Raw genomic sequence first — 25511 nt, forward strand, 5'->3', positions numbered from 1 at the left:
AGGTAGCACACAGTAGAACCTAGGTATACTGGCAGCCCAGGGCAAGTTATCATGGCTTAAAAAAATTGGTGAAACCTAAGACAAAAATATACATTCTTTTCAAATTTTAAATTCACAATTATAAGTTGAGAATGAAGAGACCTTTTGATTTAAATCATGTAATTATACTAGCCATAGTGGTGGTGGTGTGGCCATGGGTGATGATCTAAGAAGGTCAGAGAAGTAAGCCCTGCAAGGAGACTTAATACTTTTTATTAGATCAACTGACAGGGTGGGAAAAGTTTGGGGCACATTTAGCTCTTCTTGTCTGATTTTCCTAGTATGGTCTAATATAAGCTATTATCTCCCTGTGTAAGCTTTGTCTGATTATTTAAATCAGTCAAACAAAGACAGGTACCCACTTAAAAACTCATTATTAAGTCAAATTAGCATTTAGGGGTTTTTGCCACCCACAGATGCCAAAGCTAATATCCAGCAGAGACATATCATTCATTAGTATAAAAACCTCATACCAAAGAGATGTGTTGTATGCTTTCAATTAGCAGATGAAATGCAAAAAAGTTGCTTCAGTGGAATTAACAAAACAGAAAAAAATCAAGCATTATTATCTATAATAACAGCTAATAATACTACATTATTAATGGTTATAATTAAGATAGAACATTCTAACAAAATTCCTCACACTGATTATTAAAAGGAATATATGATACATTCCAACTTCAAAAACATTACTAAACTCTAGAAATGTGATCCAACAAATGTTCTTTTTCATACAGCATATAGCTTTAAGGTTTCCAAAATGGGATAAGGACAAGAAGAAAAACAACAACCATCTTTTTGGTCTGATATTTAGTTAGAAGAACTAAATAGTCTTTCATTTTAAAAATATAACTACATTAAAAGATTATTTAACAACACTCAAAGAACTTGTTTACCTCAGATATTATGTCTCTGATTACACTATTCTGCCCTATTTTTAACCACAGAGAAATACCAAAAGTACAAGTGACAAAATGATTTTCAGGAAGCACAACAGCTTTGAATGTTCTCCTTGGTGAGGAGGAACCTAAATTTGTTGACTTCAAGGGAATACATTTTTACAGACCTCAAGAAAAATGAAGATATGCATGGAATGAGCTACAGTTGAAAGTGTTATGGAATCTGGTTCCAAAACTGTTGATGAGTGAAAGGATTACTCTGTTTAATGTCTGTTTTGTACAAAGGCATTGTTCTGCAGTATCACAGAGTCACCTTTAATATTTAAAAATCTCTAAATTATGTCTTTGCTAGGAAAGAATCGTGCAAGAGGATGAGACTAGTGGCACTTGCCTACAGGTAAGAAATGTAGGAAGAAAGATAAGATCATGCTCTCTCATTAGTCCAAATATTAAATAATCCTAAATCATGGCAAGTTCCACTTAGCTTAAGCTACACCTTGCAAATATGAACAAACAAGCATGCTATAAAGTAAAACTGGTGGAAATCACAGAATTTTAACATGGTTGTTAATGGATACTATTTCATAATGACAAATGATTCAGAGAGGAAAATTTATTACTACATATAAAATAGGAATCTATCTGGTCTTAATAAAAACAGATTTCTTGTAATTTAATAAGGGAAAATTTCTAAATATCTTTCTTGTGAAAACAACATAATTAAGGCATATACTAGGCACATAAATTTTCTGAATTCAGTTCCAGTTTACAAGATAATCATATTCAGCCCTGGTGTGAACAAGCCCAATTTCCACAGTTCAGAAATAAAATTGTGTATTTTGTGTTTTGTGAGACATTTTCTATACCATAGTCTTAGCATGACTACGTCCATTAATTTTGCACTGTCATCCTATTTTGATCCCTGGAGATTTAAAATAATCTTGCATACAGGTTCTATTAGTAAAAACAGCATCTAGAGGTTAATCCTACGAACTTGTGTATTTTCTTCTATTTATAATACAACTTCTGCAGGTAAGAAAAAAATGCTTAGGGAGGGGCAGTTGTACCATTACAGCTGTTTCTAACCTTGTAAGAATATTGTCTGTATACCCAGCCATAATCTAACAATTTAAAATAAAAGGTAAAAATATTCTCTTGCAATTGTTGGTTTTATTTATTAAAATAATATATATATAAAGATGTTTTATGCTTGGATAGATTTAAAAAAACCTGCAAAGAAATCACGCCACCTTATGGTAGAGAACAGCAAAAGTGACAGCTGGTATTTCACACACTACCGCTCCAAAGACAAGTGGAGCAAGCTCATACCTTCACAAAAAATCCAAATACAGCCTTCTTTAGACCCATAAGCAAATTATAATGAAGAGTGTTCAGCATATACCCATAAAAGAAACTGCATGGAACCTACTTACACTGCTCAATTTATAAGACTAAGTTGGATGCCAAAAAAAAGGAATCAAACCCACAAATTTAGAGAAGCATATTCATTTTCAAACTTCATATTTGGATTAGTACCTTATCCATTCTGCTAAAATAACTGGAAAGAGCACAAAAACAATGGAGTAGCCTATAGAATATGTTCATGATCATTATTCCAAAGGTGGAGTCTCTAAGAATTTCCTGGTATTGTTATTTCCTCTTCCAGCAACCCTAAATAGATGGCCTGAAATAATCTAAACATGTACTAACAACACTGTGTTCTACTACACTTAGTGTAACAGTACTTGGGAAAAGTGCTGCAGTAGCAACATCAGAGTTAAAACCAGAATCAAAACCCCTCAACACTGTTTGACTTATGAAGTTTTTGAAATTCTTCTCTGGGTTGGTATTTCTCCTGGTGTCTAGGATATAATTTTCTTATGGCATGCAGAGGGAAAAAAAAAGAGATTCCAAAGTGAAAAAAAGCACTTGACAGAGGGCAGTCCATAGCTACATGGAGTAAGGGCATTCATCCAAACACAGATTTCAATACAGATTGTTTCTTTATCCAGTTCGAACCATGACCTAGAATGTAAGTTTCCCCATCCAAAGTAACAGCTTTAAGAGTTAGGACATCGGGTAACACAGAGAGCCTCTCAATCCCTCCTGTTGGTGCTACTCAACTTATATACACTAACAAATACCAACTAAGACATAAGGAGAGAAAAATGGACTTTTTAGGCCAGCGACTATGACATCTTTCTCAAATTAACTGAAAGTAATTACCAAGTCCCAATTTTAATGAATATTTATGCAATGTAAAACAGCTCCTACAACAGAAATTAAATTATATCCTCAGTGTTTAAAACACTCTCTCAAAATACAAGATGTGCACATAAATCCATATGAAATTTGAATCTGGAAGAATGTGGTGTGAGCCATGTTTTCCTTATTGCACAGAAATTACTAGCGTTAGGCTCTTAAATATTCTGGGAGGATTCTCTCTTAGTGTGACCAGAAATTCTGTTCAAAACTGGTAATAGATTGCAGCACACTTTTTTAATTTAGAAGAATCACCATTTTCTGATGAAGAAAGATGTAGCTAGATGGTTCCCAAACAGCTTTATCCAGATGATCTTGCTCTGTTTTTTAAAGTTATGCACTTATTGTATTGAAGTTATGGGTGCAAAGAAATGGAAAAGTATTTTCCATGACTAGAAAAAAAAGCAAGACACTTAAAAGCTCCAGACAAGATAGAAATCAAACACAACGAAAAATGTCCTTTAAATCATCTGAGAAATAAGTAATTACAGTTCATACCTGCATTCCCTAAGCACATCAGAAGCTCCTTCCATATATTCTGCTCACAAAAAACCCAGTGCACTGAGCTTCCCTCTCCTTTAGTTCAGAGTCTGTGAAATGCCGTTCTTCCTACATTTTCCCACATCAGGAAACTCAGAACATCTCCTTCTTTCCTCCTCCCATCTGAAACACTTTTTAAACACCTCCTTCCCATTTAGTGCACCACATTCCCTCCTGTGCTGAAGAGCAGTATAATATGTATAACATGGTGCCTGTGCCAAGAGCTCTGCACATATTTTTGTTTCTCCCCAACCACAAACCTTCTTCCACATAAGCATGATAAAGGGGTAAGGGAAAAATCTCTCCATTCGGCTTCACATTGCTACGGGTCAGGTTTTCCTGAGAAGAACACTAGAAGATATAATGAAGCCATATTCCTACAGCTGGTTGAGGAAGGCTCTCAGCAGAGCAGGACAAGCAGTTCTTTAAATTCCTTGCTTTCACCAAAATCAGTAAGGTTTGGCCACTGAGGCCCAGGTATCTGTTGATGTTATACCAGATGCGAAACAGCATTACTATATTACACTCAGAAGGACCCAAAATCACCATAACCAATGACCAACACCAAGCTGATTAGGAATTTCCTTTTCTCAACTGCTGGCACATAAAGAAGAAAAACCTATTTAAGTATTTTTAAAAACTTTTCCACACTCCGTAAGCTACATTCCTTAGGAAGTTAGGTGAAGAGCCTGGTTCAGCAACAGATTTAATGCCCTTAAATTTTCTCAATGCAATGATCATCAGCTGAATGAAAAAACAAGTATGATGAGCATTTGATTTTTTTCTATGATATCATGCTACACTGATTTCTACAATATGATGAACATTTTGATCAGCAAAACTGTATTGTTTTGCTTTACATGACCAGCTGTGATGAGTAAAATAAATTCAAAACTCCCCACAGAAAGAATGACCACTGCTGACATCAATGCAAACTATTAAAGAAACACTGAAAAAGTCAGGTGATACCTGAAATCTGTATTCACCTCACATAAATGATTATATATATGATGACGGGTAACTTTATTACACTACAGATATTACTTACTTTCTCTCATTAATGATCAGCATTAACTACTGCAAGTTCCTCTCTAGGACTCATTTCTAAATGAAAGTTAATTACCTCAAGGTCATCCAGAGAACGAGTAATACTAAATCGCTTAGATCTTCCAAATGATCTTCGAGCAGAAGAACGTGGTGGAGGAGCTTGATTTAATCCCATTGGATGTCCAAATTTTGCACCCTAAACAAAACAGAAAATAGATATTATCATTTTACTTCTTTAATTTTAGTATATTGCAAAAGCATTTGAACTTTAAGCATCGATAGGTACAGAATTCCAAGAAGATGGATTTGCAAACCAGGACCACAATTTCAACACAAGTTGGTCACTTGCCATGCCCCTGCAAAATCATGTATTCACATCATTTAAGTTACTACTTTTCCAGTCTCAAGTCAAATATCAGAAATATTCAGCATTAAGGTACCGTATAAACATGAGACATCAGTTAGGTTCCTCAAGTGTACACATGCTACATGTCAGCATCAGTAGACAGAGCTTAACTAAAAGCAAGACAATCATAGCTCTTTACTGTCTTAACTGGAAAATATGTACAATGACAAAATATTTGTTCTTTCTATGGGAAATTACAATCCTAGAAATCATCTCACCTGGCTTCTGCTGGAATCTTTTTCTACACTTTTAAAAATCTTACTTTCACTATTTTTTTTTTAAAGGCTTGCTGTCAAGTCCAACTTTTTAAACACACCAAACAAAATCCAGGAACTTTTGTTCTGAGGAAACAAACTACCTCACCTGGATGTTCCATGACTAGAATTGGTGCTACAATAATTAAATAGAATGGCTTTCTCTTTTTCCTATAGTCATACTCTTTCTCCTTAAAAAGTCACCAGATGTCAGTTAAGCTACAACAGCTCAGCATGTACATATCTAGTTTATGCCAAATGGCAAAATGTAAGCTTAAACCTAAGAGTAGGCACACAGTCGGTGACTGGTGCTAAGCAGATGTACATAAACTCACTACATTATGAAAAACGTGTGATTATGTGCCTGAAATTTTGGATTCCTGTTACATTCAATGTGGGGAAAATTCCTGTCTTCTGATGCTCTTTCACTTTAGAAAATAATGGAGTTTAATTCAAAGTAAATTTTCTTCTATTTAATTTCAGCATCTTTCTTCATCACAGTAAGCTTAAAATATATTTATTACTACTTCTATAATTGCTTATTGGCAGCTTTGTAATATTTATGAAATTTTATATTTGTATTTATTTCTTCTTTTGGGCAAGTTGTGCTCTCAGTTCTGAAATATTTTGGTATCCCTTTGATCACCTGTTTGAAAGTCTATATACATCACATTAAGCAAAAGAACAAGCTTAAATTTCACATTCTTATAATCTCATGCTAACAGCCCCTCCTACAAAGTAGAGAAGAGCATCAAAAACATTGTACAGCCTCCTTACTGGAATAAAAAATAAGGTATCCAACAGAAGATATCTGCCTGTTTGCTTATTCCTATGGAGTCAACACTATTCTTCAGCAACAAGGCTCTGGCTGTCACCAGTATTCACAACAGACTCTGCCTACAAGCTTGTAGAAATGTCAAGAAATGACACAGTACACAGGGATCTGGATCCAAAGTATCTAGCAGGGTTCATCCCTGCAACAGACTGAGACTTCAGCTTCATCCTTCAGTATTAAAAGTGATCCATTTTTATATGACATCTCCTTCCCTCCCAACTTTCAACTCTCTAAGGGTTTTTTTTTATAGGCTGTGATGAAAGTTGGGCAGGTTCTGCCACAGAAAACTGGAAATCCAGCAACTGGAGATGAGCTGCTAAGGTTTTTAAGAGAACATTTAAAAATGCAGTACAACAAGCTAAGAGGGCTTTTGCTAAAAATGTGAACTAAATGTGAAGACAGGAAAGTTGCTCTCTGTAAATGTTCTCTGATAGCACCCACTGGAATGAGGACAGTTCCTGTCTTTCTGAGCCACTTTTAAATCCAGGCAGATACCACTAAAGTGGTTCACACTTGGCTCATTCCTTACAGTCACAGCAGTCTTTCCTGTCCAAACTGAAAGCTTATACCTACTGCAGTAATCTGTGTCAAACAGTGAACTCCACATTAACCCCTGACTAAATTCAGCAGTACCCATTACTGTTACTGCATAGCCTATCAAAACACTGACATCGCTCCTCCTATATATGTTCCTGTTAAAGCAGCATGAATGTATGTATACAGCTACTGTTTCACCACTAGTCAAGTACGACCACACCAGTTTTGCAAATTTTAAATTTTTGATTGGTGAATTAGTGAAAAAAACTATCAGACTACGAACAGCTCAGGAAATTCTAAGGCTAGTGAAATTAATGACATCAATAGTGTGAGTACAATGGGTACTTTGAAACTAATGAAATAGTTACACAATATGGATTTTGCTTAATGGTCTTTATTCTATTTCTCAAAACAAGAAGCAGGCCTTGGAGGACTTTATCTTTCATAAAAGAAAATGGGTGAAAGGAAACAAAGGGAAAAAAAGAAACTATCAACAGCAGTAATATCTATTTTGAACAACAAATATATTTTCACTTTTCTTTCTAATTCAGCCCAAAAAGAATACAAAACTGTCCAGTGTATGTTTAAATAGTAGAGACTGTCATTTATGATTCTGGGAGATTGAGATACAACTAGAGAACAAACAGTCCAAAAAATTTTTGAAACAGTAACATTACAAATTGAAGGATGAGGACCAAACTGCCTGAAGACAAATCTAATTAGATTCCACTGATAAGCAGATTCTAGATAAGATTAACTACCACCAGATGCCCTGCTTTAGAAGTAAATGCTGCTTACCTATTTGTGGTCAGAAACATAACAAAGAGGGACAGTGGACAAAAAAAACTTGCCAATTGTGTGGCAGTAGAAAAGAGAACAAGGAATTAGTATCCAATCAAAATTCTTCTTTACAGTTTTTGGCATTCTTATACAAAACTCACTACTGAGCCCTGGATGGAATGGACAAGATAAGAGAAGGGGGAAAAAAGACCCTGAGAATAAAACGGTGCTTAAAAAACAATTACAAAACATAAAAATTCACTGAGCTAACCATTTCCCCAACCCATCTGGATAACAATTACAATTAGGAAAACATTTTCAGATGACAAAAATCTTCTCCTTGCTCTGAAGAATCAAATTAATAATCTAGGAAATTAAGAAAGGCATTGCTTAAAAAGAAAAAAAAATACTGCAGTTCACAAAGTATTTAATTTCCTGGTAATGGTGCTGAAAAGCCTCTTTTCATCCTTTCTTGACTCTATTCCAGACATTCAGACTATGAAGGCAGACCTCCTTCTGCAGATCAATTTAAAAAATTGCTTTGCATACACACATGCACACAAATAAAGAAAGAATCACGTAGCTTAAGCAAATAGCAACATTTTGGCAAATGTTTTTCGTGAGACTCCAAAAAGCTGGAAATAAAAGCATCCATGACTTGAAAAGAGAACAGCCATTGCGACTATAATGTGCTAATCAGCATGGCTAAAGAAATCCTGCATTTGAGCAGAGATTGCTAGTGCAAGGACTGATATGTAAATTTTGCAGTCTGTTCTCCATAAAGAAATTATCATACTTCTAAACACCTTTATTACACTATTAAACAGCTATTTAAAAACATTAAATGAACCTAAAAACCAGTACTCTATATGACCACTAAAATGCTGATTCATTCACTGTTAACTGCCAAACTAAAACACTGAATTTTGGTACGTAAACATTGGGCTGTGGGGTTTTTTAAATACAGATTGCCTATAACCCCTAGAACTATTTACTGTCTTATCTTAAAAGATCCTCTTCCAGAAACAGTGTTGCTGAATCTATAGAAGAAAACTCTAAATTAAATACCCAAATATTCGAGAAAATATAAGAGATCCATCACAGAACAGTATAAGAAACTAAAGTCCATCTGATACTTCACCAAGTGTCTTCATTTTAGGAACCCAGAAACAAACAGAAAAGCACAGAAATTTGTAAAAACAAGTTGATTAGTGCAAAGCCTGCTACAGCAATACATCCTCTGCATTTTGCCATACGCATACCTACAACTCTGCTACTACTATCTATCATGGTGAAAGTACAAAAGAACATATCTCTAAAAGCCTTTATCCTGTTAAGATTTGGCAGATGGAGAAGGAAAACAACAAAGGATTAAAGGAATTAACACTCTGTTGCTCTAAAAAATCCATTCCTTTTTCTATTCTTATAACAAAGTAAAAATTATGAACTAGCATGGACTGAAATACCAGTTAAATGTATAATCATAAGAGAAAAAGCAGGACAATGAATGGGTCTGCATACTTTTTTTTTTTTTAATATATGACTGGATCACCCTTTTTTTCCTTAGGCTGACAGGAAATGGCAAGTGCAAATACATTCCCCTGAAATAACCATCAATCAGGGGCCAAACTATAGTCTTTCTTTCCTTTCAAATACAATTTTTTTAAATTTAATTTTTAACCTGCTTATTTGGCCTTGTGGATGCTACTTCCTAATCTACTTGACAAGAAAGGCATTAAAAACAGAAGTCACCAGAGGAGGATTGATATAACAGCAGTTTGTAAATGTGTCCAAGTGAGAACAGTTCCCATCTGATAACAAGAAAGGTGCACAAGAAAAGTGGGAAAGTGGAAAATGTTGTACTTCATGTATTAGCAAGACAGAGGCAATGAAGAAGCACATAACTAGACTGTAAATGGAGGGACAGAAAGAACAAAAAATGATCCAACAGAAGCCGACTCGCGTAAATCTGGTTCTTTAAAAACAGAATGAAAAAGGATGGGCTCCTGGAAATAATTTTAACTAATAAACATGTTAGACACTACCTCCATATAACATTTTTTTCAGCAGATGTGCTGGCTTAAAGGACTTTGGATGTACCTCTGACCACTCATGCCAGCTCTCAAACTCCAGCAGGCTGCCCTCTCATCTCCACTAACTGTAAACTACAGCTTACTAAATTAAATAATCTTGTTTCTAACACAGATCCACAGTCAGTCATGACAACATAACTGATGATGCTCACTGCCAACTCCGGCCTGAGAACGATGGCAACTCTAAGTTGGTACTACCAAAGAAATGCAATGTGAAACTATGACAGTCAACACGATACGCTAACCTGGAGCTTGAGTGCACAGAAGCACGTTGATGAAATCTTATCAATTATTCAGAACCCAAAGAAACCAGATACCTTTAGAAAACAGCTTCAATCAGCTTGAAGAAATTCCCAGCTACAGCACAAGCTGTGTCATGCTCTTTCTTATTCTAGCAAGTGCACTTGTCGAGTATTATAACTTTTTCACAAGTTGTCACACATAACAACCTGAAATTTCCGTTTCCATACTACGTAGTCTTTGTGCCTCTACAACAGGATTTTTTTCTCCTCTGATACAATAGTTTTAAAGCTGGAGGAACAGGAAAGAGGTAGAAAGGAGAGGACACTAGCTGCTCTTGCAGTGCAAGAGACTAAGGAAGTGGCAGGGTTTTGGTAAGTGTTCAGGGATCCTTGACAACGACACAACACGGGGAGCTTGCACCAGGAATCCAGAAGGGGGAAAAAAGGAAGAAAGAAAAACTGAGGCTTAGGCCAGCTTTACAACATCTAGCAAAATTTAATCTTTTAATGGAAAAAACATTACAATTTGTGACCTTGAGGGGAAACTAAAGGGGCTGAATCTTATGGGACAGAGATTTTGGCTGCTATGTAGGAGAGCAGGAAGAGGGAGAAGTAAAATACAAGAAGGGGAGCTAATCCAAAAAGTTAAATAAAAACACCAACAAGCCTGATCATCTACATTTACAGAAGGATGCTTTCAAATGCTTTCAAAACAGTTTCACAATGAAATATAATCTCACAAGATTCACAGGCCTATGAGTAAAATATTTTTTTAAAATGTTTGAGGAAAAAAATCGTAAGAAAGTAATTGAACGTCATGAACAAAGTTTTAAGAGCTCTAACACAAAAATACATTTGTTGGTATGCAGTAATTTTGACAGAAATTTTTTCCTCCTGCTGTTCAGGTGGAACAAGTATACTATCCTCTGTCCTGACCATTCCAGATAAAACAAAAGGACCACACACATGCTAGAACGGTCACATAGGACTGCTTGCCAGCTGAATTAGAAAAATTCACCAGAATAACAGTTTGGGGAGTCTTGTAAAACCCAGCTAAACCACACTTGCAACAGAAAAAACCATCACTACCCAGAGAGCAACTGGCCATCCTGCTCCAGAGTCAATTCCCCAGGTATCTCCCTATATTAAAAAGTCCAATAAATTATATTAACAAAAACTCTGCCTATGAGTGTCTGTACAACAAGTGTCAATTTGAGTACTGACTTCTGACTGGCCTCTAAAAAGCACATAACAGAAAGACGATGCTTATATTCACAATTTTATCACCAAAAAAAAAAAAAAAGGAAAAAAAGGAACAGCACCATTTAAAAGACCTCAATTTAAGGAGCTCAACTAATACAGAATTTCCTGCATTCTATGTGTCACAGAGCTTAATCATACTAACTATAAAATCATAAAATTTTCATTTGTTCTACTCCTATTTCCAGCTATTGAAGCTTTTAAAAACTCTCACTGCTTTTAGGTTTGACTCTATGACTTTGTACAGTAAAGTGCATAATAGTTTGGAATCATATAATTTGAAACTTCTGTGGGTAATCAAAACACGCCAAATTTACTCTCAGATGTTAAACAGCAGAAGCGTCAGTCTAGAGTGGCAATTCATCTTCACAATAAATGCAGGTTTAAGACTTCAGAAAGGAAGTTCCTATTTAGATCCATCTGAAAAGGGATGGGAAACAGGGATGCCACAGTAATGCCAATATAGTCAGTGCACAAAATCTAAAAAAAAAATACTGCAAGTCTTGGAGGATCATAGAATAAAGTAGTTGATACAAAGACTATTCTGTCATCAATATTAGGCTCAAATCCTGCCAAATTTAGCTTAATCTTCCTCTGTTGCCCACTACCATCCCTAAGTGCCCATTCTCCTGATTACGGGTCCTGAGCTGAGTGACTGCCCAACTGCAGCCATGCAGAGCAGGCAAGACTGTAAGCCATGACCCCCCATTACCCCTTTATCTTTAAAGCTTCTACCTTTAAAACTTAAAATAAAGCCATTTTTCATTATTTCAATTCATTCTGTGCTAATTATTTTCCCCACACTGTTTTCTTTGTTGTTTCTCTTTATTTTTCAAGATGCTACCTTCTCCTGTGTCTCTGCAACTCAAAACTAGCTCACAAATACTCATATGCCTGCATCTCCCCTTGTCATGTTAATTGGAGCCCAAACCTACACGTGATCTAGAAAACATTTAAATTCAGCTGTAAAGAAAAATTCTAAATCTCTAGCACAAAAATTTGAAATGAGAAAATTTCACAATTCAACGTTGCTCTACAGACATTTACTCTCTAGATTTTCTCTAATTTCTTTTCCAGAGAAAAGCACCCAGCATTATTTATACATTTTTAAAGATCCTAGAACATACAAATTTTTTTAAATCATTATTTTAGAAAATTACAATACATATTAAAAGGCAGCATGAAATTACTGAACATTTAATTGCTTTTAGTTTTCTCATAGCAAAATGTATCAGAGGACCTATTTCACATAAGTGCCTCTTTGCAGATTAATTCACGTTAGCGCACTCCCAGATCTAGCCTGGTGTTTGGGATTTCAGCTGAGTTCTCTTTAAGGTATATATGTACATCTCAAATCAGATCAAAGCCTGTAATTCCAAGGTTAACATTAAATTGTACTGCATAAGAATAGCAATCCAGCTGCCATTAATTCTGCTTTACAAACAGCTGGGGTGGAACAATTCAAGCTAGTGAGCAAACAGAATTGTAGAGGAAAGAGAAAAAAACATGTAATTATACAACAAAAAACAAATATGGGAACCACACAGCTTTGCCAACATTGTCTTTGCATCTGAAGTATCTGCCTTTCAGCCAGTTCACCATCCAGTTACCAACATTAAAAATTTCAATTCTTGGATTTGAAGCAAATGACAAATTTTCACCAAAAAAACTATTCCATTTTTAACTTGAACAGCATATCTTTTTCAGTAATACCTGATTTGGAAACAAAAACAACTCTGAAGTAGTTACAGTTAAATTTCTGGTCAAAACAGAGTAACAGTAACAGTAATGCGGAAAATATACTATCAAGGAAAGATGCATTCATGAACCCCACAGCATTGCTTACCTGTCTTCTCTCATCTACATTTTGACAGTATTTTCAGTAGCTTAAATCATGAAGGTTACAAAGCAGTTGTTTCATTTTTTGGTTTAAAAAAAAAAAAAAAAAAGGCACTTGCAATACTATTGTCCAGTGAATCTCAGATAACGAGATTGTCTATTTTTTCTTCCTCTAGTATCTACAAATAGGATCTGTTTACAAATTCACAGTCTTTGTGAGCACAAACAATAATGTGCTCAAGACAGAAGTCTTATAACAAATGTGAAGCAGAAAAGGGTTTCTAAAATTCAATACCCAAAATTTTAAAAGGCTTTTTAGTTACTTTTTAAGAGATTTGTCATATTCACTTGGAACAGACCTAGTACCCAAGTACTAGTTATTAAGCTCAGGTTGTAAAACCTCTTGTGATCTTAAACATTATACTTGCCTCCACAATATTAAAACAGACTTTCTTTTTAAAAAAAAAAAAAAAAGAACTGTGAGAGGTCATTGCCCAGGCTTCTGTCCTCATGGAGAGAAAACTCAAAGACTAAACTGACTGTTATAAAGCTTTCCAGTGGAAAAAAGGAGTATTTTCCCAGTAAAACTTAATTTAAAACAGTAATGGGTAGACATATTTTTGGCCAGGCTCTAGCCCAAAAACAGAGAGTGAGGGTTGAACAAAATCAAACGTATTAGATTAATTTAGTCTAGATGGAAAGGAATGCTTCCCTGTTCAGCAATTTCTCAAGTCCCTTGCCAATCCTAACATCCCCTGATGTTTTCATACTGCTTATGGTGCTTTTCTTTTGCTTAACCCAAAATCATGCAAAAGGATGTGTAGGTAAGTGACTGAAACCTAGTAGGATGCCGAAGAAGGTGGAAATAACAAGGCAATAGCAAAGGAAGCAGTACAGTGTGAAAGGAATAACGAACAAAAAAGCAGGAATTATTCCATTTCCACTGAAACCATAACCAGTCTCTAGTTAACCATAACCAATCTGCTAGTCTTGCAGACCTCGTTAGAACACACATCCCTACTCAGTATCAGTCTCATAGCAATTCAGAAGCTTCTCACTGCCAGAAGTCATCCTTAGTCATTCTGAGATTCAAAGCCACCTTCCATGATCTTCCTTTGCAGTGAATTTCAGCAACACCATCAGGCCTCCCACTAGCCAAGGAGACACCCCAAAAAGTCTCATAAAATGCTTCAATAGAAATATGTTCACACAAAACTTGTTAAGAAACACAGGAAACATGAAGTTCAGCACAGGAAATAATTTTAGAGGTGCACAGGGCCAGAGATACCTTCCAGTAAATCTCAGTCAGAAGAGGTAGAACAGAACCAAAATTTCCTTGATTTGGTTCTCCTCTTCCCACATACAACACCAATTTTAAAAGCCACAGTTTAAAAAACCAAAAATACAGCAACTGTGAAAGTATGAGGTTCAGTAACTTAGGGACAAATTCCTTACAACATTTTAAAGCAAAACAAAAAACTTCATGCTAACCAGTAACATCTAATCAATTACAAATTTTTAATTTTTTTCACTATTCACACATATTGAAGTTTAAAGTGCTTTGTAGCAGTGTGAAGAATATTAGAGTGTTTTTGCCAATTATTACAAAATTAACCACAACTCTAATTTGTGAGCTGAAAACATAATCATTAAAGGGACTACAACACTGAAGGGAAAACAAAGCTCAGAAAATGTCTTTACGTCCTTGCAACCTGAACTCTGAAACACCATACTTATTCCTACCCACAAGAAACACTTGCCAGGCCCCCTTTCTGAAAGTACCATTTTAAACAGATATGTTCACTAGAGCTTTCTCACACCTGCTCTTGTGCCCTGTACAATTCACAAATGTTTTATAATTGCAGCTACAGAATCTGGAAAGAGTTTATGTCCCTCTTACCCCACTGCACTGTACAGTACAGCATATTTTCCTGTGTTACATGCTGTGATCATCACTGCTTAGCTGCACAGCAGTTCTGCTAGATAAGAACTGCATCCAGGAACTCAGGTCCTTTCCCCGATGTGTAATGAAAGCTCCAAGACAGTACTGTGCAGAGTCCATCACAAAAAAACCTCTAGCTTTGGTAACCTTTTCTCTCTCTCTAGGGGCTTCTGTGCATTCCCACTTGTAGGATATATCACCCTTCAGTACTAATGTAAAAGACAAAAAAATCCCACCTTAATTAAAAAGCAATTTAAGGACTGCTCTGCCAAATGAAGCATTAGACTCAGAGACTAGGTTGTAAAAATATGAATGTAATCCCAGGTGACCACTTTATACACTTTATTCCATGACTGGAATGTGTCTGAGCATGCTGTGTAAAATCAGTCCTTACCACTGGAAAAGGTCACAGGAAGCTGAGGACAGATGCAGCATCTAACCCATCTGAATAATGTTTTGGAATAGACAGCCTTACCTCTTCTCCTCACACAAAGCAAAAAGAGAATATGACTTTCTGAATATCATTCTCTTATGAAGGCAAATTAGTGCTCTAATATGCAAAAAATATAGATTTTCCTTATTTCTGCAGTACCTAAAGAAGTACAGAGGTACGTTCATCACTAATGACATCCCCTGACTATTTTCATTACAGATTTAAGATGAGAACATAGTACTACTTCATCTTTATGAATTACTCTGAATAATGCTAAGTGCTTGCAACTCATGCTTGCAACTGATTTCAAGACTTTCATGAGCTTCTCTCATCAGTTTCAATAGCCTTCAATAATATTGAAAACCAAAATTAAAATGCAAAAGAGCTTCTGTAGCCTTAATGAGGAGACTAAGTGCTAAAGCCAGGTAGGAACATTTTTAAAAATGTGTGTTGCAAACAAATTTGTTATTAATCAAAGCACAAAATGCCTATTTTATTAGTAAACAGACTTAAAAGGGAGGACCAATTCAGATACTTAGTGTTGGAACATATATTTTGGTATATGCTGATCTGAGTTATAGCATAGGTTAAATATTATTACTGTTTACCCACATATAAAACATCTTTCATCTTAAAGTGTAAAATTTTCTATAAGATTTTCATTAGTATATTCTTCACTTCCATGAAATAAATGTCTCAAACATTTCATATCTTTTTTTTTTTTTATTTTAAATCTCTGAAAAAAAGATCTAATCCATATTACTGTCATGGACAACACTGCAGACACAAATATGTTGCAGAGATCCTCAAGGAATTTCAACAGCTTCCCATGCAGCTGGTCCAGTTCCCAAAGAGCACTTGGGACCAACATCCGTAATGCATCTGCACCAGGTGCTGCATATAAAGAGGCCTTTTCCCTGCTCCACCAGCAAGGAGATCATGAAGCATGTAGTCTTCTGGGTAGCAGACAGAACTGGCTGTTATGTGGTTTGGGTGGGCAGTGTTTACAAATTAATTGTTTGTTTTTTGAAAAGTGTGAATCGCCTTGTATTTAAGATCATTTGAACTTTAATACATTATTGGGGTCAGGAAAACAGCAGAGCCTGTAGCAGTTGCTTCACGTTAAAATACACTAGTGTATAACTATTATATATACTAGGTTATTTTTTTTATTTTTACCACAAAAACATAAAAAAGAACGTATGTGAAAGTTGTTGCCTTCACAGTGCAAGAAAAGCAATAAAAAATAATTTCTCTTTCCAAACCAAAATATTCTGAAGTTGTGCATTCTAATCCCCATGAAGTCTATGCCTGAGTGTCACACCAATGCAAAGACTTTGTTTATAACAGTGTGAAACAACTTACGAATCTCTACCGTCATCCACTTGAGCAGCAGTTGGATATTTTTAACCAGGTGAACAAAACATTTTTCAAACAGATTTGGATGGTATGATGGACACTTAAATCAATCATATAAGCAATACTTCTTCATGGAAGGACAATGCTTCTTGAAGACTAATTTGGAGTATAAGGTTCTGTCTTTCCCTGGAGTCAGCAAATGTTTTAGATAAAACTCTGATACCAAGTCTTTTAGTGTAGGACCAACGACCTCCACTTTACTAGAATCCCGCTTACCAACAACAGACTCCCATGAGATTAGTTCCCTCAACAGCAAAACATGTATGTGACAAAGGGAACAGTATGTAATTCTGTTGGATACCCTGCCCACACCTTTTTTTTTTTTTTAATGTTCTCACTTTAGTTTATAGAAGCATAATAGTAGACAAAACAAGTAGATGAAGCAGTAATCTGGAATAAAATTTGAATTACAGCTAACTGGCAGAATGTTGGGTTTGTCACCTAATAGTGGACACTATAATCACCACTAACAACTATCCTTTGATGTAGGTTTAATGCTACTTGCACTGAGAGGTTTGCTGGAGGGCATTTTTATGATAATAAAACTGTCTTATTCCGTTAAGAGTGTATAACACAAGTTTTTGACTAATGATTACACTGTACTTCCATAAAAATAAATATCTCTAAAGTAACATTTGCAAGCCAGCCTTCTATAAAAAGGGAACTAGAGTGAAGATTCAGACTGTTTCCATTCTTTTGTTGCTGGAGGTCAGAAGGAACTGAAGTTGCTAGAATGTCATGTTTCCTTTTATTGCAATGCCACTGCAACATTTGGAAACAATGAAGAGACAAGCAGAAATGTGAGAAAGCTCTAACAGACAACACTTCCAGAGCTGTACTCAATTAAACAGGAATACAAAAAGCCCCTGCAAAGGACAAAGAACCGTATTATTTTCTTCATCTGAAATTATGTAAATGATACGATACGTTTAAATTTTAGTATGCAAGTATCATGGTGTAACAATACCATATTTTCAGCTTTTTAAGAACCAGTATCAACATACTCTTACCTTTTTATCTTCTTTAGACTTCCTAATACTGTGTGGAGGGCCAAATTTGTTCTGCATGCAAAACATCTTCTTAGACCATTCATTTTTACGAGATTTTAATTGTGGCTGACCAAAGCTGCCATCAACTCTGTATCTGTCAGCTGGAATTTTATTCATTGGTGGGGGAAGAGTTCCACAGTTCACACTTGACCAGCCATCCGTAGAATCAGTGTAAGACTCCTGGTCGCTAGCATTTCCATGCTGCCATTCTTGTAAAACATGCACGGGCAACCATCTTTGATTGCCTATGCCTGCAGCGTTTTTCTTTGATGGGGGTACTGAATTTCGTGAGGAAACCAGTGGAACTTCAATACGAGCAGAAGGACTTAAGTGTTTGCTAACATTTTGGGACTTATCATTCTGAATGACTTCTAAAGGAATGTTTCCTTCTTGTTCATGACAGAAGCCATTCCAATGGGAAGCAGGCTGATTTTGTCCCCTTCCTACTGGATTTTCCCATATGCTGTTAGGAATGTGTTTACTCGGAGTACTCCCTAAATCAACCACCAGAACTCTATTATTCTTTTCTTCTTGGTTAAAATTTCCAATTCCACTATCACTGTTACTGCTTGTACTATTATTCTGATGAGCATCTACATCACCATCAAGAAAAGCCCTTGCACGCATTCCCTCAATCAATTCCCCCATATCTCTATACAGGACAGAAATAAACTGAAGAACAGGTAGTGATGATGTTGGAAACTCTAAACAGCCATTTGTGTCTGGATCTGCTGTACATTCCAGTCCAAAACGTCTTGCTATGCCCTGGTGAATTTTATGATGAAATAAGTCCGGATCCACCATAAAAACATGGCAAGATGTCCTCAGAACCCCTTCATCTTCCTGAGCCAAGCTTGCATCGTCATTTGTCTGCATTGTAACTAGTCCAAAGAATCTCCTGTCATCCGGGCAAACAGCACTGAATGCCAGCTTCTCTGCAGGATATTCTGCCACTACACCTGATTTGTCACTGCAGAGCTGAATACAGTCATGCATTATCTTCATCATCACTAGTGAATGAATTTTTTGTTCTGCCCGCAGACGTCTCATGCATCCACGAATAGCCTGCAAACTCTCATTTTCCAAATTTGAGGTTGTTGAAGGAAGTTCAATTGAGCCTAGGTAACCTACAATCATGGCAACATTTAAAATGCTTGCATCTAATCCATAGTCTTCTGCGCTTTCCAGACCAATTCTAAAAACTGAATCATCATTTAGGACTTTGGATATTTCTTCCTTTGACAGTAGATTTGGATTGCTTACACTTTGATTTCCAGCTTCAAATTTAATAGCAGCAGAATCTGAAAATGATCTTTGTTTTAGTGCAGAATTATCTGAGTTACCAGCACAAAGAGCAGGATTCTCAAAGATCATGCTGAAAATGCCACCAGACTGCATTTCTTCAACAACTTTCTCTGCTCTGTTTATACCCAGAGCTTTAGAATCAGGTTTGGGTTTCAGCCACCCCTTCCCATCATAAAAACCAACTTCTTCATCACTTGAACATGAATCTATATGACTAATCCCTTCAGCAATGACCATGTGCAGGACTCCAGAGCATTTTCCTATAAGTTTCACTACATCTTCATGAGAGGCTTTTTTCACATTGATTTCATTAACTGCAAATATTTGATCTCCCGCTTTAAGTCCAACATAATCAGCAGGGCTTCCCTTCATAACACAACTAAGAACACAAGGAGCTTGTCCAGAAAGAGTAAAGCCATAACCTGCTCTTCCTCTAGCAACTTCCACGCTTCTTATCCGAGGAGCATGCACGTTGAGTCGACGTTTGACCGTTTCCCCTGGTCTATACATTTTGAGGTTTTTTCCTAAAATAGGAAAACTTTTAATTAGTCCAGTTTTTTGTCATGTTTCACAGTATCACTCCTTCATCTGATGAAGCTCTAAAGAAAGAAAGAAAAAAAAAAAAAAAGACATTTTAATTTTCAATCATATTTCAGGATTTTAGTACCCAGTATTCCCTTTACTGCTCAGAAATATTGCTAGTGAACTGTACTAAAAACTATTGCTAGAGAATTAACAGAGCATTCAAAACAATTTGAAAAGAACAGGTACCACAGTCATAATTTTACTGATGAGAAGGCAGTAGCAAATGCAAATAAAGCAGCTGTCCGAAACAGCAGAGTAAGCGAATGGCAAAGCTAAGAGCAGAATCTAAGTCTTCTAATGTACAGCCACTGTTTTTATACTACAGCATGTTACATCTTCCCCAAGTCCACCACGTTACCTACTACTCAGTTAAATTCTGGCTTACTGCACCATTGCAATACCACCACATTTTACAGCACAGTGAAAATCCTGGATGAAGCTCACCTATCCTTTCCCAGCAACACAAAAATTAGAGCTTAAGTGTCAGCTCAGCTACAGCCCACCCCTCCTTTGTACTCAATGTACAGAAACAGGTACAAAATGTACCCATGTGAGACAAATTACCCCTAGAGTTGCCTGTACCTCTCCACTGTCTGACTGTAAGGGCAGCTCAAAATACCTCAAACTTCAACACACACATTTCAGTTACATATGCAACAACAAACGGACATTCAGTCATGTATTAGACCAAAGGGATCCAAAATCAGATTTAGTGTGTTACACTGATCAATTAATCTACTCAAAAATAACTTGTCAGAGAGCTAACACTATAAAAAATGCATTTCAGTCAGTGACTCCAACACCCATGTGTTTTAGCTTAGATAAAAACTTCCAAAAAAAGAAGAAAAAAGAACCTCCATATGCTGCTAGTACTACTCTAGTCATGACTTTACAATTGAAATAAAGCAGCTTTATATGAACAGCAAGAAACAGCAGGTTTCAGTATATTTTGGTGCTGACATTGACGTCTGGATGTCTCGTTCTAACTATGCTCAGGTAAATTCCACTGGTTTAGAGAGGCTTCCTCCACTAAGCAGGCTCAAATGCATAAAAAAGTTTTAACAGAAGGAATGACAACTTGTTCAACTTTTCAAACTATCCCCTTGATGCAGATCCGGAAGATAACTGACTGAAATAGCTGGAGGACTACAGCTAAATTGCAATAAACTCAGCCTGAGCAAGTGAGAACTAATCTGAAAATAATTACTTCTCTGAGCTGGTCCACAGGCTTATTCATAACTCCGTCACATTGTAACATACTTCAAGTGTATAAGGTACTTGAAAGCAAGTATCTTCTATCTGTGGGAAAAGTGTGGACAACATTTTAGATTAATAGATACACATAAAAATATATATGATAAACAAACGTGTCTCTCTGTGTGTATATATCTAAAGTGTTAAGTTAAATTAGTGGTCTCCAACCCAGGACTTGCATGGAAGAAAAATGACCAAGAAATCCTCCTGACATTGCTCTCAGCTATGGAAATAAAAACAAAACAAAACAAAACAAAACAAAATAAAATAAAAACACCACAAACAAAAAAAAACCAGCACACTCAAAATGTGATGCAATTCACAGCACACTACTTTCACCAAACTTCTGCCTGGGACAGAACAAACAGAAGGGCTGTGACTTCAAAAGTTCCACCAAAAAATGTAATTTAGGATCAAAGTCTTAACTACTTAACTGCATATGAGCTGTTTGATTACCAAATTTTGAAAACCACTGTTGTTTCTTGAATAATCTGCTAACTACTCAACTACAAGATGTAATTCCCTTAGGACCCTTCAAAATCCTAAATAGGACAGCCTTCAAGATACTACAGAAGACATTCACTTGGATTTATTTTTGGGTTTTAGTTTGTATTTTTTTGAACAAAGGGACATCAGGTTTTTTTCTCCATGGTGCAGCTGTGACTGTTCAATGTAATATGGTTTTTGCAAATTGTTTTAATATAGCAATTATCTAGCTTCAATAAGAACAGCTCCCCTATAATTTGAGAAAATAGCTTTAAGAAGTAACGAAACTTCACACTTAACCTTTGAATGGAAATCATAACTTAAGAAATGCTTTGCAAACATTTAACCAAACCCACACGTTGCTGTAAAAGACCCCTGTTAACGTGCATCCAGTCTCACACCTCAAACATACTGACCTTTTCCTGATGATGCTAAACTTGTGAACGAAAAGATCACTGTGCATTCAGCTATCTCTCATTAGGTCTGGTACCTTCTGAGAATAATTATTAAATACTTCAAGATACAGTTCTTCAAACAAAAAAATAAACCAACAAACATCCAACAGTAAAAAAAAAAAAAAACCCTGCTATCTAGGAGTATGAATATATACATGTTTTAATTCGCCTTACAGTGGATATTTCTGTTCTTGATTGTCCAGAGAACAGCCTAATGTGTCCTTTGGGTACCCTCCAAAACTGTGCTGCTAGCCTGGTCAACATATAGCACTGTACTATCTGGCATCTAAAAATGCGCTACTAGCTGCAAGAGGAAAGGAAACAATTAAAAGAGTATTAGATTATAAATAATCTGATCAAAAAAACCATACTAAAACACAATATTTTAGTGTTGAAGTGGCTGATTAGGAAAAAAAAAACAGATTTTTTCAACTATCTTTCTAATCTATTAAAAAATACCTTAAATGTGATTATAAAAAACACACTGTGAAAATACAGTTAAGCTGCTTTTGGGAAGAAGCAAACCCCAGTGCTGTCTTACCTCATGATTCCACATTTGCTATGACAGGCTTCCTTTTAACTCTGTTCACAAGTCAATTTATCTATTTGCCTTCCTAACCTATGTCCCTTACACATCAAGCATTTATTGCAGATTATAACCACTGATACACGCATGACCATTGTAAAAAGAAAACACCAAGCTTCTAATACATTACTTTTCTCTAACTATGAAGTTCCAGAGGTGTGAAGACTTCCCACTATTAATTTATTTGTGTAATTCAACATTAAAGCGCTTTTTGCTATTAATGTGTATATACATTGAAAAAAAAAAAAAGAAAAAAAAGAAAAAAATGTTACATCACTAGAAAAGGCATCTCTTCCCTCCCTCAGTAGCTGATTATTACTGTGCATTTTCTGTGCCAATTACACCCATGATAAGTAACAGCTCACTGAACTTATCTAGGAAACTTCAAGACAAAGGACAAACGTAGCTCTTCTGCAAGAACCCTCAGCATTCAAATATGTTTTACTGCAACACTGGCATGACAGGCAAATGGAAAAATTATTAAAATAGTGTTTCTTGTAACCAGACATATTCCAACAGAGATTAGTTGAGTTACCAACTGTTAACAAACTAGTTTAAAACTAACTTATAAAATTATCTAACTGACAAATTTTCTTTTAATTTCTTTAGCTCCAGTTTTCAAATCTGCAAAGACATATGGCACAAAAATGGCACAAACTTCCACAGTTTGTGGTTTCAAGGTAATCATATGTCTGAATATCCTTTTCCTGTAATAGATTACAAAATATGTAGTGTATCCAGTGAAACAAAGACATCATTTTAGTTGGCACTGAGATAAAGCTTTGCAGGTGTCTGCACGTTTACTAAAACATGAAATCGTTAGTGAGCTACATAACCTGTGCTAATTGTCATGAGTAACCAAAGATAAAATGATTTGAGCTATTGATTTTCAGTACAAATTAAATACCAAATCTTACTGAGCCTACCAATAATATACTACTGTAATTACTTCTAATAATTAAAGCACTGAATTTTATTAATTTGATCACTACATTCAGCCATATACAGTAGGTCAGAAAAATGGTTACACCACAATACTACACATGGCCAAGCTTACTTTGACTTTCTGCTATTGCTGATAAAGTAAGTCTTCAAGAAAAAGGTCAGTACAATACCAAAACACATTAGTGAATATTGGTCAGGAGGATATGTGCATTCTGTAGGAGAAAACAGGCCTAATAAGGCAAAATAGCTTCTGATACAGAGTAACTAAAACTTAGGTAATGTAATTCTGTGACATTTCAGTGTACTTATTTAAAACACTGAAAACATACAATTCCTACTATCACATGAAAAACACTGCAAATATAAAATTACTACCATTTCAGAAAGTTCATCAAAAATTTGTACCAACACAGCTTAGTAATATGACACAGAACAACTACAGTTTAATACCCACAAAACCTTTCTCAGGACATTTCAGATGGAAACACTAACATACACAAATGAAGAGTTGTTCAAGTACGTGAAATAACATAATTTACCCATATACATCAGCTTTGTCACAGAGCTGCAAAACAAAAAGAAGCATTCGAGTTTTCTGCCAGCATATATCCTGGTGTACCATTTCAATCAATTATTTTTGGGGTATAAAACCCAAAAAATACCAGTTATGGTTGAATTGTACTTTATCCTACAAACTGCATTTCTTTATGTAATGTTTTTACATATCCATGCTAGCTTTTCATGTCATTTTCAAACGCTCTACTACAGAGAAAATAATAGTTATTTGCTTACTTTCAAGGGAGAGAGGTGGTTTGTTTCCTGCTTCTACTTTTGTTAACACATAGCAACAAAAAGAGCAAACAGAAACAGGAGGCATACTCCTGTTACAGCCTATGTTAGACTACAAACTTAACACTTACAGAGGGCAGTGAAGGAGGGAGCGTGTGAGGTTTAAGACTACACTACTGACCACCAGCTCCTTTGGAAAAATGAAATGAGCTGAAAAATCAGCTCTGCAGTATCCATATGAATGCACTTTTTTTTTTTTTTTTTTAAATCTGAGAACTGGTTGGCTTGTTTTTCAGTAGTGAGGCTGTAAGAGGATAAAGCATGCAAAGTGCAAGCACACAGAGACTGCTCCCTCATCCCTCACACATCTTGAAGCATTGCAAGACTCTTCAGTATGGGTGCCACTCATTAAGGCAGAACCGATTTCACAAATGATGCCTCTACAAAGATCAAACGAAGTTATAAAATTTGACTATTCACTATTCAAATGTGGTACATGTTTATAGACAAGTTACACGAGAAATATAACAGCACAACCTGTAGAATACAGCTACCAGTTGTTTGAGAAGTCAGGTGGGACAATATTTTAATTTAAAAAACTATCAGCTTTTCACAATTGGCAAAACATACCATTATGTTTCCAGTATAAGCAGGACCTGCTTTGCCAGAAAACAATTAGGTGTACCTAGCGCAACCATTCAAAAAATACTGACTATAATTACTAACAACAAGCTAAAAAAAAGTTAATAAAAACTCTTCTCACACTGAAGCCAATGTACAAAGTGTAAAGAACACAAGCAGGACGTTTTCTGTTTTGTTTGACAAGGCTCATGTGACTGAGGACAAAGTTTTCTAAAGGTACTGCATAAACAGCCATGTGTTTACAATTCAGATTAATTTATTTGTTGTATTTAAGAACGTGAAATGGTTTTGTTGGTAGTTAGGTATCTTTTTCCCCCTTCTTTTCTTGCAAATACGTTCCAAAACTGTTGGGACGCCGCGAACAAGGGGCAGCATCTCAGCGGCGAGATCCGCTCCGGACTGAAAGCGGCGGGGGAAAGCCTCGGGACGGTTTGCACTCCCGGCGCTTCCACACCGGAGAGAGAGAGGCAGGAGGGGCACGTCCACGGTGCAACCCTGCAGAAAGCCGCTCCAAAAGTTCCGCTGCCGGCTCTCCGGCGGCACACGGGACCCAGCTGCAGCCCGGGGAGGGCTCCGGCACCGGGGGGC

The 25511-nt window shown here is 36.1% G+C and overlaps 1 protein-coding gene across 1 annotated transcript in view; it reads right to left on the reverse strand.

Moving 5' to 3' along the window:
• LOC104457444 (regulator of G-protein signaling 12-like) overlaps positions 1-19691 on the reverse strand; it is a gene marked incomplete at its 3' end in the record, with an annotated part of 43770 nt that extends 24079 nt beyond the window's left edge. The window contains exons 1-2 of the mRNA XM_010084830.1: positions 17838-19691; positions 4864-4983 (exon numbers count right to left, since the gene is read on the reverse strand). Of these exons, the coding sequence (XP_010083132.1) occupies positions 4864-4983; positions 17838-19691 (1974 nt within the window). The remainder of the gene's footprint in view (positions 1-4863; positions 4984-17837) is intronic.
• Between the last annotated feature and the right edge of the window lie 5820 nt (positions 19692-25511).

This window comes from Pterocles gutturalis, unplaced genomic scaffold (genome assembly GCF_000699245.1).
Source record: "Pterocles gutturalis isolate BGI_N339 unplaced genomic scaffold, ASM69924v1 scaffold15440, whole genome shotgun sequence".
NCBI lineage: Eukaryota > Metazoa > Chordata > Aves > Pterocliformes > Pteroclidae > Pterocles > Pterocles gutturalis.